We start from the raw sequence: 14,833 nt of genomic DNA, 5'->3' as shown, positions 1-14,833 counted from the left end.
ACTACCGTTTTTAAAAATATTATACTTACTAAGGGTAATTATGACCTAGGACATGCCCTTTCTGAGAAAAATGTTTATTGTAGTTTTCTTCCCGGTTGGTTTTTCTATTCTAGTGAAATGAGTTAAAAAATGTGCCCATCTTGCCCTGGACAACTAACAAAATGATGATGATGGACCCGTCCCATCCCCAAACTGCAAGCAAAATGACTCCTTTCCTCTGCCGCATAGTAGCTACATCCATTCTCTGCCTGATGCAGCCAGAGCAGACATGGTCCCAAATCCCTCGAGACTGAGGTATGAACCAAAGTAAGGGAGGAGTATAACCACAGACCAATGCAGAATTATTGTTTGTGTAGTTACCTTGTATTAATGGAGTAACTTGTAACAATATAAAAAAGAAAAATGTGCCCATGAGAGATTCATGAGGCGTGCCTTTAAAAATGTGTATCTATATTTTGTAAACATAAATATATGAATCTTATTTTTTAAGCACTAAAAACTTTGGTCCCCAAAGAAGAAAGGCAGGGCACATTATCAGAACGTGCTAACAGATCAATATGCTATATAAATTTTCTGTTTTTAATACATAACAGATGTCTAAAGAAAAACTTGGCTGGTCTTGGCCAGTTCCTGGGGAAGCAACCTCTAAATCTGTGGAATTTCCTGTGATAAGGAAAATTTCGTATTGTTCATGGTGGGCCTAGAACCACCCCTGACAGTTCCGGGGAGGGGGAGCAGCCACACCTGCAGCCTGAGTATGTGATTAGGGGGTTGGGGTGCTGAGCCAAGTCACATCAGCACACCTACCCCGACCTCTGGGAGGGAATGGAGTGGGAACTGAATTCAACCACATGGGCATGTCTTCCATCAACCCTGCCTCTGTAAACGAACCCCATATGCACGCAGGTCCTTGCTCAGGTGAGCTTGCACGATGGCTGCTGTGCCAGGAGGGTGATGTGTTCTGACTCCACGTGGAGAGAACACAATGTGGCTCTTCTTTTGGCTACTTATTTGTATCCTTTTACTATAATAAAACTATAACAATAGTACAGTGGTTTCAGTGAGTTCTGTATGTCATTCTAAACAAATTCCTGAACTCAAGAAGGCAGTGGGAGCCCCTGATTTTGTAGCCAGTTGGTCAGAAGGTCTGGTGGCTGGGCCCCTGAAGGGCAGAGTGTTGCCCTGAATCTGGGAAGTCTGGCCCAACACTGGAGTCAGACTGAGTTACTGCAGTTCTGCAGTAACTGATTGAACTTCTGATCTCCTATACAATGGGTCATTCTTTGATATACTGATCACACACTTTTGTGTACTTGTGCAGAGCACTAGAGATGCAAAGATAAACAAGGCCAAGTGTTGCCTTTGAGAACATGCAGCCTAGGAGGGAGGCAAGACAGCCTGAGTGCTTCCAGAGAAAGCAAGCAAGTGAATGCCAAGGGACAGTGCACCAGGTGAGGCATCACAGAGGCTATGCACAGCTGAGCTGCACCTGCGAGGGCCTAGGGGTAGGATAAAGGAGACTGAAGGAGGCAGGGAAACAGGGCCAAGACAGAGAAAAGCATGTGCACTGGCATGAAAGTATGAAAAACAGCATAGAAGTAAGGTGGAGAGTGTGGAGAGAAAGAACCAGAAAAAATTTCACATGGCTAGAAAAAAGGGAGAGATGAAAGAGGTCAAGACAGGGAATGGGGGAGCAGATATGGCTCAAGTGGTTGGGTGCCCACCTCTCACATGGGAGGTCCTGGGTTCAGTTTCCAATGCCTCCTAAAAGAGCAAACAACTAGACAAGGACCAAACAACCACCAAACAGAGGAGGGAGACATCTCAGGAGGAAAAACAGTCAAGTAATGGTCCTGAGTTTAGACTTGAGTCCATAGAGACTGGGAAGGTCCTGGAGAAAACTGCAAGCATATTTGCATTTCTGAGAGATAATGGGTGACTTTGGGGAGGACATATAGCCAAAGAAGAAAAGTCTAGAAGCAGGGAGACTAGTTAGAAAGGTTATGACCAGAGACACTAAGGGAGTCGCTGTGAGGATAAGAAAGAGAACAAAGGTTTAGGAAGCAGAATCAACGGTAGGGACTGAAGAGATGGAGGGAAAGAAGGAAAAAGTCAAAGGTGATTGGAGTTTTATTACCTTCCTATATCACATATGAGCCAAGAGAGCTGCTGTGAAGAAAGATGATAAAATGCAGCACATTTTGCACAGTGCCTGCGTAAGTGGTTGCAACTAGGTAGGATGTGTAGGATGTGTAGGATGTATGCACATCATCTATTCAGTGGACACAACTAATATTATGCTAACAATATTTATGTTCCTATTTTGTTTCAATGCTTTTTTAATATTATAATAAAATTTACTATCACATCTAGGGGAATTTTATTTTCTAAAGCATTAATGAAAGATAAAGACACTCAAGCATATTATTTTAGCCAAAACATCTTACATTGTACAGGGTAAAAGAATAAAAACAAAACCGTACAGGGAAGCGGACATGGCTCAACTGATAGAGCATCCGTCTACCATATGGAGGGTCCAGGGTTCGATCCCCAGGTCCTCCTGACCCATGTGGTAAGCTGGCCCATGTGCAAGGAGTGCCATGCCACGAAGGAGTGTCCCCGTGTAGGGGTGCCCAATGCGCAAGGAGTGCACCCTGTAAGGAGAGCTGCCCCATATGAAAAACGCACAGTCTGCCCAGGAGTGGCACTGCACACACGGAGAGCTGATGAAGCAAGATGACATAACCAAAAAAAAAGAGACGCAGTTTCCCAGTGCCGCCAGATAATGCAAGGAGACACAGAAGAAGCACAGTAAATGCATACAGAGAACAGACAGTCGGGGGGAAGGGGAGAGAAATAAATAAAAAATAAATCTTTAAAACAAAAAAACTGTACAAATACATCCTTGTTTTAATGACACCTAAAAAAACAAATAACAAAAAACCCTGATGCATTCGTACAAATAGGATGATTCTATCCAAAATAATAAAAATATTAAGGAATGATTGGTAAACCAAAAGTACATAACATTAAGCTTAAGAGTCATGGTAGGGTGGGGTGGGGATTAAAGGCCATGGTAGGGTGGGGTGGGGATAGGGTGAAAGGGTCTGGCAAATATCGATAATTAAAATACACTGTGAAGGCAATGCATGGTACATGGTAAGCTTTCAACAAATTTTTGTTGAATCAATGACTCCCTAGCCTATTAAGCTGTATTAAAACTACTAAACTATATTAAACTATATTAGCATACTATATTAGAACTATCTTTTATAAGTCTTTTTTGATGATGTGGTAGATTAAGGGACTCATTTTTTTGTGTAAATTTTGGGAAAAAAAAGAGGGTTCCTTGCCATTACTTTGTATACTTTTATAACTATATCCACAAAAGGCAGTATAAGCAAAAAATAACGTTTCCTAATTAAAATATTTAATTGTAGAATATCACTCACCTGGATCCTCGAGAAAGTGGCATTAAATTATAAAAGTAATAAACTAAGGATAAGATTAAGTTACAAACAGCCTCAGCCTCCTAGAAAAAAAGACATATGCTCATGAGAACTTAAATATTAGATTATAAAAATTTTTATGAGGCAACAAGACATGAAAGAATCATAAACATCAGGAAAAAGACTGTTTCATTCCTCCCCTATACGGCCTTACGTTTCACATTCTTGAACATTTTATACTCTTTTGCATCATTTTTTTCTAATGAAAGAGTAGACATCCAGTTCCTATCTTCAAGCTGTCTTTTGAAACTGCTACTTTTTTCTGATAAATATAAAAAACTCAGTCTCCTTTACTGTTATTTGAATGTCAAAATATATATTTTGTGATGAAAATAAAACAAAGTACTTATTAATACCAAATATGCTGCTCTCTCAAACTACATGGATCCCTACCTCAAAAGACTCTGGGAAGCTCCCTATTCCACACCAACATTTAGATGCTAAATATGCTAATTATACATTTTAACTTAGATGGCTTAATTATACATATGAACTAATTAAAGGTCAGAAAACTAAAGTGGCTTCCGAGGGCCCCTGAACACAGAGGTTAAGTGAGGGAGCTCCCACTCTGGGCGGGGCAGGCGACAGACTAGGAAAGGGCTGCTACGTGCAGTGTTTGTAACCTCAGTCTGCTTTCATTGCCAAATGAAATGCACCATCTAGTTAAAAATCAAAAGCTCATGACAAATCTAGGAGCCAAAGCAACAACTACAGATAGCAAGAAAATGGAAGACAGAGGTAAGCACAGGCCATTTTCGATAGGGACCAACTTTTTCATTTAAATCTTGTCAAAGCCCAAAGTTATGAAAGTGTAGCATTACTTCTAACCATATAAATTTATCATACTCCCCTTGACTCCCATTACTATAGTTATCAAATATGGGAGTTTTTTCCTACAAATACATTTTTTAAGGAAATATTATAGGTCAGTTAACACTACTTTCAAGCACAAGAGGTACAATCACAAAAAAAGGGCAGAGGTTTTAAAAAGTTCACAAAGAATCCCAGGAAGGGGGACATAAAATGGAAACAAACAAAAACATACCCCAAATTCTGATGAAATAATCAATACTTTTCCTTTTGCTGTCAGGTCTTTATAAAGTGCATCTATTTCAGCATGATACAATTGCGTTCTTTCTTCTGTGGTTTGAGTTTCCACAGAAAATAGTATATTGCCAACTCTAAAAATACAAGAAAGTGTATAGAGACATGGATTATATACACTTCAAAGAACCAAACATAAATAGTAAAAAAAAAAAAAAAAAAAAGAAAAGCAGACAGCAATGCTGATGGGATAGTCTCCCATAAACTAGAATGATCATACACATCTTTCTATGGACAGCTAAGGCAGATTTGATAAGTATGCAATTTTTTTCATAAAATATGATATAAAGGCTAAACGTCATCTTGCTCAGTCTAATTGTATATATTTATTATATGAGCTTAAGCTAAAATGGGGGGAATAATACATAGTAAAGAATACATTTAAATGGCTAGTAAGTATTTTATCAGATAGCTACCCCATTGTGACTAAAAATTAGGAAGAAGGACTGTATTATGACGTTCAGAGAATTCCCCTGTTGAGGTTTATTTTTTTCTTAGGAGATACAGGGGATTAAGCTCCCGCCATCCATACGGGAGGTCCCAGGTTTGGTTCCTGGTGCCTCCTGAAAAAATGAAAACTAACAACAACCAAAACAAATGAAAAAACCAACTCAGGGAAACCAATGTGGCTCAGAGGTTGAGTGCCAGCTTCCCACATACGAGGTCCTGGGTTAAAATCCCTGGCCTCTGGTACGTCAAAAACAAACAAACAAAACACATGTATGATAGAATCCCATTTTTAAAAAGAAAATAACCTATTGATTTTAATGCTATTATTTTTATGCAATAAGCTTTATTAGTTATGTGACAGTTATATGAGCCATAGTTTCAATTTCTGTTACTCTTATTTTAATATTTATCTTACTGCATTTCAGCAAATTCATCTGGTGAATTTTAAGTTTGTATATGGCTGAATACATTTTTATTGGCTTTGATGATATTTTTAATAGGCCCAGGTACTCTTTTGATGAATTGCTCTTCCAGGTCAAGGAAAAAACTTGAAATTACTCCACAAGTGAGACTTTGTACATCACTGATTTTTTTTTTGTAAAATTAGTAAACTTTATTTCAACTTCAAAAAATAAAATGACAGTTATTTTTGATTACCTGTATATACCAAATGCAGTAAAACTGCATTCTGTAATATATTAAAATCTATATATAAATTAAAAACCTTTACAACTGTCTTCAATTTGCCAACCTTTCTTTTTTCATTTTATCAGTAAAAGCCTTCTCCCCAAAACTTCAAGAACCTAGGTTTTTCACAAATTATATTACACATCATATTAATACTTAATACCTAGAAAGTTGTAAGATTTAGTAAAGTCCGAAATAATTTTTTTTGCCACTGTAATATCCCAGATGTCACATATAAAACATATAGTTCTATTCTGGACCTCAATAGCTTTTATTTCAGGATAAAAGCAAAACCCAATATGACACATCTCCAATGGCAATAGCATGCATAGGCACACTTCTTCCCACAGGCCCCTATTTCATACACATATTTATGAGGCATACATACTTGTCTCCTGTAATAGTAATTGTGAATCCATCATATTCCTTCCCTTGATCTTTGAGGCTTGGAACTTTTGTGTTCACAGTGAAACCGTCCTTTGTTTTAGTATTAAACTGCTTTCAGGGAAAAAGAAAATTAAAGTTATTAATCTATAATTCATTGCAAACCCCAAATGCAACTCCAGTGCTGGCTCCAACTTTGATGAAAGCACCACAAAAGTCACCTGATGCAGGGCCATGATGTGAACCAATGTATATGAGGTGCAGAGGTGCCCAAAGATGTACTTACCAAATCCAATGGATGTGTCATGATGATAGGAACGAGTGTTGTTGGGGGGGGGGGAGAGGGGGGGTGGGGGGGTGGGGTTGAATGGGACCTCACATATATATTTTTAATGTAATATTATTACAAAGTCAATAAAAAATAAAAAAATTAAAAAAAAAAAAAAAAAAAAAAAAGTCACCTGATGCAAAACACCATACATTGTCCAATCCAGCAGTTAAGTTACTGTGGATACCTCTACTTGTTCTCAGGCCACAACACAAATTCTAAAAGCCCAAGGTAGACGCCGCATGACCTCTCCTGGGGTCCAGCAGAGACCGTCAGCACAAAAGGCTAATCGGCTCCCTTAATGAACATGGTATAATGCAAAGTTCTATGAGCTCCTTTTTTGTTTTTTTCTCAAATTCATTTATCTTGATGAGAAGCAACTTTTGATCTTAGCAGAAGAGTTGTACCCAGAATACCATAATTCAAAAAATAACTTATGTTCCTGTTGGTGCTCCTTCCAGGTACTTTGAGCCTACCGTGACTTTTCTGAAAAGCACCTTGAATTATATTCATCAACTGGAGAATGTCATTTAAACAAACACACACACTCCGAATCTAGGCAACAGAGAAGTAAGTTAAGACGTAAGAACGGCCCTCAGGTATGATGAGTATGAATGTAGTTTCAGATGTCAACTTTTATTTAAAACATTTGTGACAAACACTGAAATGCCAATAAATAGCTTTTGCCATTACCCCCAACACTGACCCCTCAAATTCAATTATTTAATATTGCCAGTTTTTAAGGGTTGCTGGACTTAAAGTAGGAGAACCAAAAATTAAATAAAAAGAAGTCCCACTTCACATAAGACACTTGGGGTGGGGGTGGGGGGACATTTGGCTAAAACCAGTAAGACAAGTCAGATGTTCAGTAGACACAGAGAAGGACGGGGTGAATGAATGGGATATAAGCTGGACAACTCAGAGTATCAGAGTCAGCAGCTGAAGTGAAACAGGCAAGTGTCTTTCACAAAGAATATGATCTTTGAAAAAGTGCACAAAGAGGGAGAAAATGTGTAAACTCTTCCCATATGCCAATCTAAGGGGATCTAAGGTGCATTTTAATGTAGTTTTTCATAAAAAATATACCGCATATTTTCAGCAGAAGCTGTTGCAATATCTCATTTTACGTATACTAGAAACAGGTGGGTTATATTCTCTAGGAATTATATTTTAGAGCAGGTAAGGGGGTATTTGAACATATTTAGTGAGTTTGAGAATGCTGAGAACACTGCATTAGTTCATAAGACCCTCACAATAACCCCTGGGGTAGGCCTGGCAAAAACGATTGCTCTGTGGCAGAGAAGCCACTGGAATTCTGACCAAGCCAGTGGCTTGCCCAGGCTTCGAGAGGCAGATGCAGACCCTGGTTTCCGGATCTCAGTTCAGTGCTTCGTTTACTACAAGATGTTTCCTGGTTATTTCTTAACTTTATTTGAGGTAAATCAGTTTTATATTCTATTACTACAAAGAGAACACTTATTCAAGTTTTTATTAAAGTTTAAACCATTCATTGCAAAAGCAATCTACCGGCTGTCAACACATTTTTGGGCAGTTAAGCCTTTAGGAAGAAAAAAGGTTCATAAAGTTAATATAATTAATATATATAATTTTAGTGCTTTTTACCTTGAATTCAAATTTCAGATATTGATATTGCCATATTTTCTTTTCATTAGCATTTGCCTGGTATACCTTTTTCCCTTTAACTTTTAAAATGCCATCTTGTTGTAGGTATCTCCTGTAAACAGCATACAGCTAGACTTTAAAAAGCCAATCTAAGATCCTCAGTCTTTCAATAGGGGATTAATGTCATGCTGAGACTTGTCATTGCCATTACGTTTCCAATTTACCTTACATTTTTCCTCCTCTTCTTGCAAGTCTGTAGTTGGATTGACGTTGTTTCCTTTATTCCATTTTCCTACCTTCTAGGGGCTTAGAAGATGTATATCCCATCTCTATTCTTCCAGTGTACTTCTTAAACATTTTTGGAGATATTTAAACTTGTGTTTTTTAATCAATGTCATGGGTTAGTTTAATCAATGTCATGGGTCAGTGTTCTCTCACTGAAAAAACAACTATCAGTACATTTTTACTACCTTTCTCCACTTTCCTCAATCTCTAACGTTAAAATATCTAGTAATCAGATTACAGCTCTATATTTTCACATGATGCATTGTATTAGTCAGCCAAAGGGGTGCTGATGCAAAATACCAGAAATAGGTTGGTTTTTAGAAAGGGTAGTTATTTGGGGTAGGAGCTTACAGATACCAGGCCATAAAGCCTGAGTTACTTCCCTCACCAAAGTCTATTTTCACATGTTGGAGCAAGATGGCTGCCAACATCTGTTAGGGTTCAGGCTTCCTGGGTTCCTATGTTCCTGGGGCTTGCTTTTCTCTGGGTTTAAGGTTCCTTTCTTCCTGGGGCTGGCTTCTCTTTTCTCTGTGAGCTTACTTTCCAGACCTCCAGCTTAAGTCTTCAGCACCAAAGTCCAACATCAAAACTCCAACATCAGAAACCTCCAACTCTGTTCTTTGCCATGCCTTTTATCTGTGAGTCCCCACCCACCAAGGGGTGGAGTCAACACCCTAATCAAAACTCAATCATGCCCAGGTACAGATCAGATTACAAGCATAATCAAATATCTGTTTTTGGAATTCATAACCATATCAAACTGCAACATGCATTAAATCCACTTCTTTGGTTTACTGTTCACCACTATTTCTTTTTTTTTCTTTAAAGATTTATTTTATTTCTTTCCCTTTCCCCCTTTTCTGCTCTCTGTGTCCATTCGCTGTAAGTTCTTCTGTGTTCGCTTGCATTGTCAGGTGTCACTGGGAAACTGCATTTCTTTTTTGTTGCGCCATCTTGCTGTGTCAGCTCTCTGTGCATGAGGCACCACTCCTGCATGGGCTGCACTTTTTTTCCCACACGAGGTGGCTCTCCTTGCGGGGTGCACTCCTTGCACATGGGGCTCCCCTACGCGGGGGCGCCTGTGACACGGCACTCCTTGATCATGGCACCACTGCACGTGGGCCAGCTCAGCACACAGGCCAGGAGGCCCAGGGTATCGAACCCTGGACCCTCCATTTGGTAGGCAGACGCTCTCTCAGTTGAGCCACTTCCGCTTCCCCACTATTTCTTACATCTCGTGTTTTCTTCCTTCTTGTATTCACTTTGTGGGACTGCCTCTCTGAATCATTTTGACAAAGGTGATCTGTGCTTCATAAAATTTCTATGTACCTGTTGTATGTTTAAAACTGGTTTTATTTTTACCCTCACAACTGAATACTGCTATGGCTGGTTCAAACACATTTCCCTCAGAATTTTTTAGACATTGCTTCACTATCACTGGTAGGAAATAAGGTATTAGTGCAATTCTCTTTCCCTAGTATTTACTCAGTTTCTTTCTTTTTTGGAAGTTTATAAATTGTCTTTATTCTTAAAATCCCAAAATTTCTCCAGGATTTATGCAGGTGACAGTGTTGGTACACTTTCCATGCTGGGCACTCATTTAGGCCCTTACATTTTTTTCATATCTCTATAACTTTTCCTTCTATTATTTTGTCAGTTAATTCCTCTACTTCCCTCTCTTCTCTCCTCCTGGAGCCTATACTAGATACTTCAAATTCTGTGTTTTTTCTCTTATCTTATAACTCTTTGTTCTTTTATTCTGCATTCTGGAAGAAGTCATTGGTTTGATCTTCCAGCTCTAGTATTTGATATTTGGTTATCTTCAATCTGTTAGTCTAACCATCCAAGATTTTTAAAAAATTTATGAAAATTCTAATTATTCTTTTTCATTCCAACCTTTTAATTTGCATATTTACTTTTCACATGATATTGGCTTGAATCTCTGGGGTAATTTATGCGTTTTTAATTGAAGTCAAATTTATACGCAATGAAATGTACAGGTACAATTTGATATATTTTAACAAATATAAATCCATGTAACCATACCTCAATCAAGATAACAGTATATTTCCATCATTTTGGAAAATTTCCTTGTCCTCTTTCAGTCAAACTGCTCTTCTCATAGGCAATCATGGTTCAGATATCTGTCCCCATGGAGTCAAAACTTCTAAATGGATTAATATGGAATATCCTCTTCTGTGTCCAGCTTCTTTTTCTCATCATAATGTTTGTGAGATTAATCCTTGTTGCTGCATGTAGCAGTAGTTTTGTGTTTTTCCTTTTTACTACTGAGTAGTATTCCATGGCTCATCCCCATTAAGAAACACTGATACACCCCATGAAATCCCTGATCTGGAAGATTGCACCTGGACTGGGAAAGCTGTGAACTGGCACAACAGCCTTGAGCCATGTGGAAAACGAGAGCAGCAGCTTCTCCATGAAGGTGGACCACCCACTTTGACCTCATCTGACCAAGCAAATAAAGGGGATGGAGGTGCTAGGAAGCTGTGTTGGCACACTGCTGGACCTTGTGGTGAGACTGCAGAGGTTGCCCATGTTGTTATCTGCCTAACAGATAAAGCCTTCTATAAAGCTAAATAAACCTAGTGTTTTGTGAGAGGATTAACAATCTGAACCTGATAACACTGACTTTTCAGTGCAGTTTCTTTTGGTTCTTTTCATCCTTTCTGTTTCTCTGCTGAGAGTTTCCAACATTACGTTTTCCTTTAAGTCCTTGAACACATTTACACTGCAGAGGAGGACTTTAAAAGCACTAAATCCAACATCTGGATCATCTCAGGGTCTATTCCTATTAACTTGCTTTATTTTTCTTGATTTTGGTTCCATTTTCCACATTGTCTTCCTTCTTCCCTTACCTAGTAATTAGGGAGTGTAGATGTTTTGAAAGATCTAGCAGATTCTTTCAATACTTTTAGGCTTAGCTTTAGTCTCTGTTAAAGCAGTCTATTTAGAAATCTTCCCTAGCCCTAGGATGTAGACCTTCCTCTAAAGGGTGAATTTGCTCTTCTGATGTGTCACTTCTGTGGTCTTAATTAAATGCCTGAGGTGTTCACAGGACCCCTTCACTCTGGCAAGGCCACAACTCCAATGTTTCTCATTGCTATAGAAACACTACTTCAGCTCTCATCCCCACAGCGACCACTCTGCTAAGCCTCTCGCAGCCTCACACTGTACACTGACAGCCCAGCTCTCCGTCAAGGATGACAAGGAACCCCCACGCTGACCTCTGGGCACTCCCCACCCAGCCCGGCTTCTTCCTCTTCCATATCTGCCCTGCAAATTCTAGTTACTTCTAGATCCAAACTCCCATCTCTGCCTCCTCAGCTTAGCCTGGCCACAAACCTGTTCAACAAACCTATTCAGTGATCTAGTAAATATTCCCAGGCATAAAGGGGAGGTGCAAGTGGGGCTCATCTCATGTATTTCCCTTCCCTCAAGAATCACAGCTTTTGATGGTCTGATGCCCAAAAATGTTTGCCTTGTAATTTGCCCAGTTTTATAACTGTTACAGTGTGGAAGGGCAGTTGAGTATCAGTTATTCCAGTGTGGCCAGAGGTAGAATTTTTTTTCACCTTTTCTCCTGTTTCCTCTATGAATTGCTTCCTCAAGAGTAGTTCTTCTGTTCAAGTTTGATGCCTGTGTTTCATTTTATTTTGTCAATTATTCAGAGTATTTTCATATTCATGTTTTCACTAATAGGGCTTAGTTTTGTTTTGAGGTGCCAGGGCTGGGGACTGAACCCAGGACCTCATATGGGGGAAGCCAGCACTCAACCACTGAGCCACATTGGTTTCCCTTAGTTTTTTCATTTGTTTGTTTTGTTTTTAGGAATACCAGGGATCGATCCTAGGACCCTGTGTGTGGGAAGCAGGCACTCAACCACTTGAGCTACATCCATTTCCCATTAATAGGGTTTTAACACATTTAGAGCATAATATTAACAAACATGCATTTAATAATTAGAGTTCTTTTTAAAAAGTGCTGTTTTTTTTCCCTTAAAAACACTTAGATTTTGATAATAAATTTACCTTCATAATTGGAAGAAGGTCTTCTACTTTGTGTACCTTTTCCAGAGCTTCTCTGACTTCCAACAATCCTTTAGGATTATTAGCTCTTTATAAAAAGAGAGAGATGGCAACTGAGATTAATTCAGAAATGTAACAGTTATGCTATTACTTTGAATTTAAATGAATTTTCCTTAATTATGAGTAACTTGGTTTTCAAAATGGTGGACCACAACTATGTTTCTTACTCATGGAATGGTGTTTTTTTTTTAAGATTTATTTTTTATTTATTCCCCCCACCCCACCCCCATTTGCTTTGTGTTCTTCTGTGACTGCTTCTGTCCTTATCAGTGGAACTGGGAATCTGTGTTTCTTTTTGTTGCATCATCTTGTTGTGTCAGCTCTCCGTGTGTGCGGCACCATTCCTGGGCAGGCTGCACTTTTTTTTCGTGCTGGCCAGCTCTCCTTGTGGGGCACACTCTTTACATGTGGGGCTCCCCTATGCGTGGGACACCCGTGTGGCATGGCACTCCTTGCGCCTATCAGCACTGAGCGTGGGCCAGCACGGGTCAAGGAGGCCCAGGGTTTGAACCACGGACCTCGCGTGTGGTAGGCTGACACCCTATCCATTGGGCCAAGTCCACTTCCCTGGAATGGTTTATTCATAATTATTTTGGGGCTGCAGATGAGAATTAAGGAAATAAATAGCACTCCATTGTGAAGGTAATAAGGACTGTACAATGGATTGATAGCCAGTGTTTTGTGTATACAAGTACTGATTTAGATTTGATCATAAAGCCTATTAACAACTCCAAAATTATATGTGTTTTTTTTTTTCTTTCTAAAGTTGGTTATATGAAGGTATTCCCTGCTGGGTTTTTATACCAATTTTATTTTTACTTGGTAATAATTAACCATTCAGAATTCCTTTTTGCCCAGTGTTCCACTCACTGTTTTATATGCACATACTTCCTTTCAACTCAGAGAGAATGAATATTAAAGCTGAAATCCATAAAAGATAAATTCAAAGAAACATCTTGCTTTGTAGAAGAAAGAGATTAGAAAAGTTACACTATTAACTGTAAGGGTCAGAACACTCAATTGGGGTCCATGGATTTTGTGACACTATTAAAAATTAGGTTATTAAGAAACTATAAAAGGTTCTAAACACTTTGTAAAAATTTGATGCATTTTGTTTAGTCTGTCAGGCTCAGTTCTCAAGGTAAATATAACAGATGTAAGATATGTAAAATTAATCTTTTACTGGGAAGGAGAAAATTGAAGAATTACCCATGATAAACAAGAATTCTATCTTTAATAAAATGAAGTATTTTCTCAAAATATTCCAGGTATCTCATGTTAATCACTTGACCCCTGCAGAGGAAAAAAAAAAAAAGAATCTTTTTACAAAGGAATATATTTAAAACAATATCACATTTCAAAGGTCATTTAAAAAAAATAAGAAAAGAGATAATGAGAATAATATAGCAAAAAAAAGCATAGGAAGTTCACTTGCTCACAGTCAATGACAGGGAGAAGTTAAGTACCGTCTTAGCACGGCTGCTGGTCAGATCCTGGCGCCTATCCTGATAGGAAAGGCACCAAGTTGTTGCCTTTACCTTCAAGGCTCCAGATACACCAAAATGGGAAGAAAAATTCCCAAGGGCTTAAATGAGGTTCAGACTTTGCAGCCTGTTTCCTTTCGTGCATACCTTTACTCTTAGGCAATATAGCTTCTTCCTTTGCCTTAGTTCTCCTGCTAGCATTATCTGCTAATGCTCCTTCCTTTCTTGCTTTCCAGTTCACTAGCAATCTTCACTTTTTCTAACCTACTCAAAACATTACTTTCCTCATCCCCACCCCCCCCCACCCCCCCCACCCCCGTGTATTCTATACTCTCTGGGCAATCTTTTCTCTTTCACAACTTCATTTACAACCATTATGCTGATGAGTCACACTTAAACAGCCAACTGTGCACTAGGCACCACTCCCTGGATGTCCATCAGCATCTCAAACCTCAAGTTCATAATTGTCAAATAGGAATTTACTCCACTACACTGCAGTCCCCAGTTGCACCAATACACAGTCACATAATTTTTGTCCTGTGGCTCTCTCCAGCTTAAGGGAACAACCATGTACTTGAGTCAGAAATCTGAAGGTTTTCATCTAATTCCATGCTCTCTCCCATTTCTAAATGACCACCGGTGACACGGATTGTACCTTCTAAATACCCATCTCTTCCCCTTCAATCCATACCACATATTTTCCACAACTTCTGCATGTGTTCACCTGAATTATCATAACTTTCTAACTCCTTCCCTTGCCTCCAAGGTCACTGCCCCCTCTATAATCTATCCTGCCAAAGTGATCACCTTAACGCACAAATCTGTTGAGTCACTTCTTTGCTTAAAACCCTTGAATGGCTCTCCATCAACTTG

The 14,833-nt window shown here is 38.9% G+C and overlaps 1 protein-coding gene and 1 long non-coding RNA gene across 7 annotated transcripts in view; one reads left to right on the top strand and one right to left on the bottom strand.

Moving 5' to 3' along the window:
* The window catches only part of TTC13 (tetratricopeptide repeat domain 13), an 84,112-nt gene that overhangs the window by 2,391 nt on the left and 66,888 nt on the right, over positions 1 to 14,833 (bottom strand). For 4 of the 6 annotated variants that reach the window (XM_004467089.4, XM_004467091.4, XM_023591321.3 and 1 more), the window contains 5 exons: positions 13,686 to 13,769; positions 12,420 to 12,504; positions 6,139 to 6,248; positions 4,555 to 4,690; positions 3,453 to 3,532 (listed from right to left, as the gene is read on the bottom strand). In XM_004467089.4, the coding sequence (XP_004467146.1) occupies positions 3,453 to 3,532; positions 4,555 to 4,690; positions 6,139 to 6,248; positions 12,420 to 12,504; positions 13,686 to 13,769 (495 nt within the window). The remainder of the gene's footprint in view (positions 1 to 3,452; positions 3,533 to 4,554; positions 4,691 to 6,138; positions 6,249 to 12,419; positions 12,505 to 13,685; positions 13,770 to 14,833) is intronic. The other 2 variants (XM_004467090.4, XM_004467092.4) reach the window with 1 other exon arrangement.
* The window catches only part of LOC111766222 (uncharacterized), a 30,202-nt gene that overhangs the window by 13,778 nt on the left and 1,591 nt on the right, over positions 1 to 14,833 (top strand). The window contains exon 2 of the long non-coding RNA XR_002798320.3: positions 6,924 to 7,032. This is a non-coding gene — a long non-coding RNA (uncharacterized lncRNA). The remainder of the gene's footprint in view (positions 1 to 6,923; positions 7,033 to 14,833) is intronic.

Source organism: Dasypus novemcinctus, chromosome 13 (genome assembly GCF_030445035.2).
Source record: "Dasypus novemcinctus isolate mDasNov1 chromosome 13, mDasNov1.1.hap2, whole genome shotgun sequence".
Taxonomy (NCBI): domain Eukaryota; kingdom Metazoa; phylum Chordata; class Mammalia; order Cingulata; family Dasypodidae; genus Dasypus; species Dasypus novemcinctus.
This window is presented reverse-complemented; position numbering and strand designations above follow the sequence as displayed.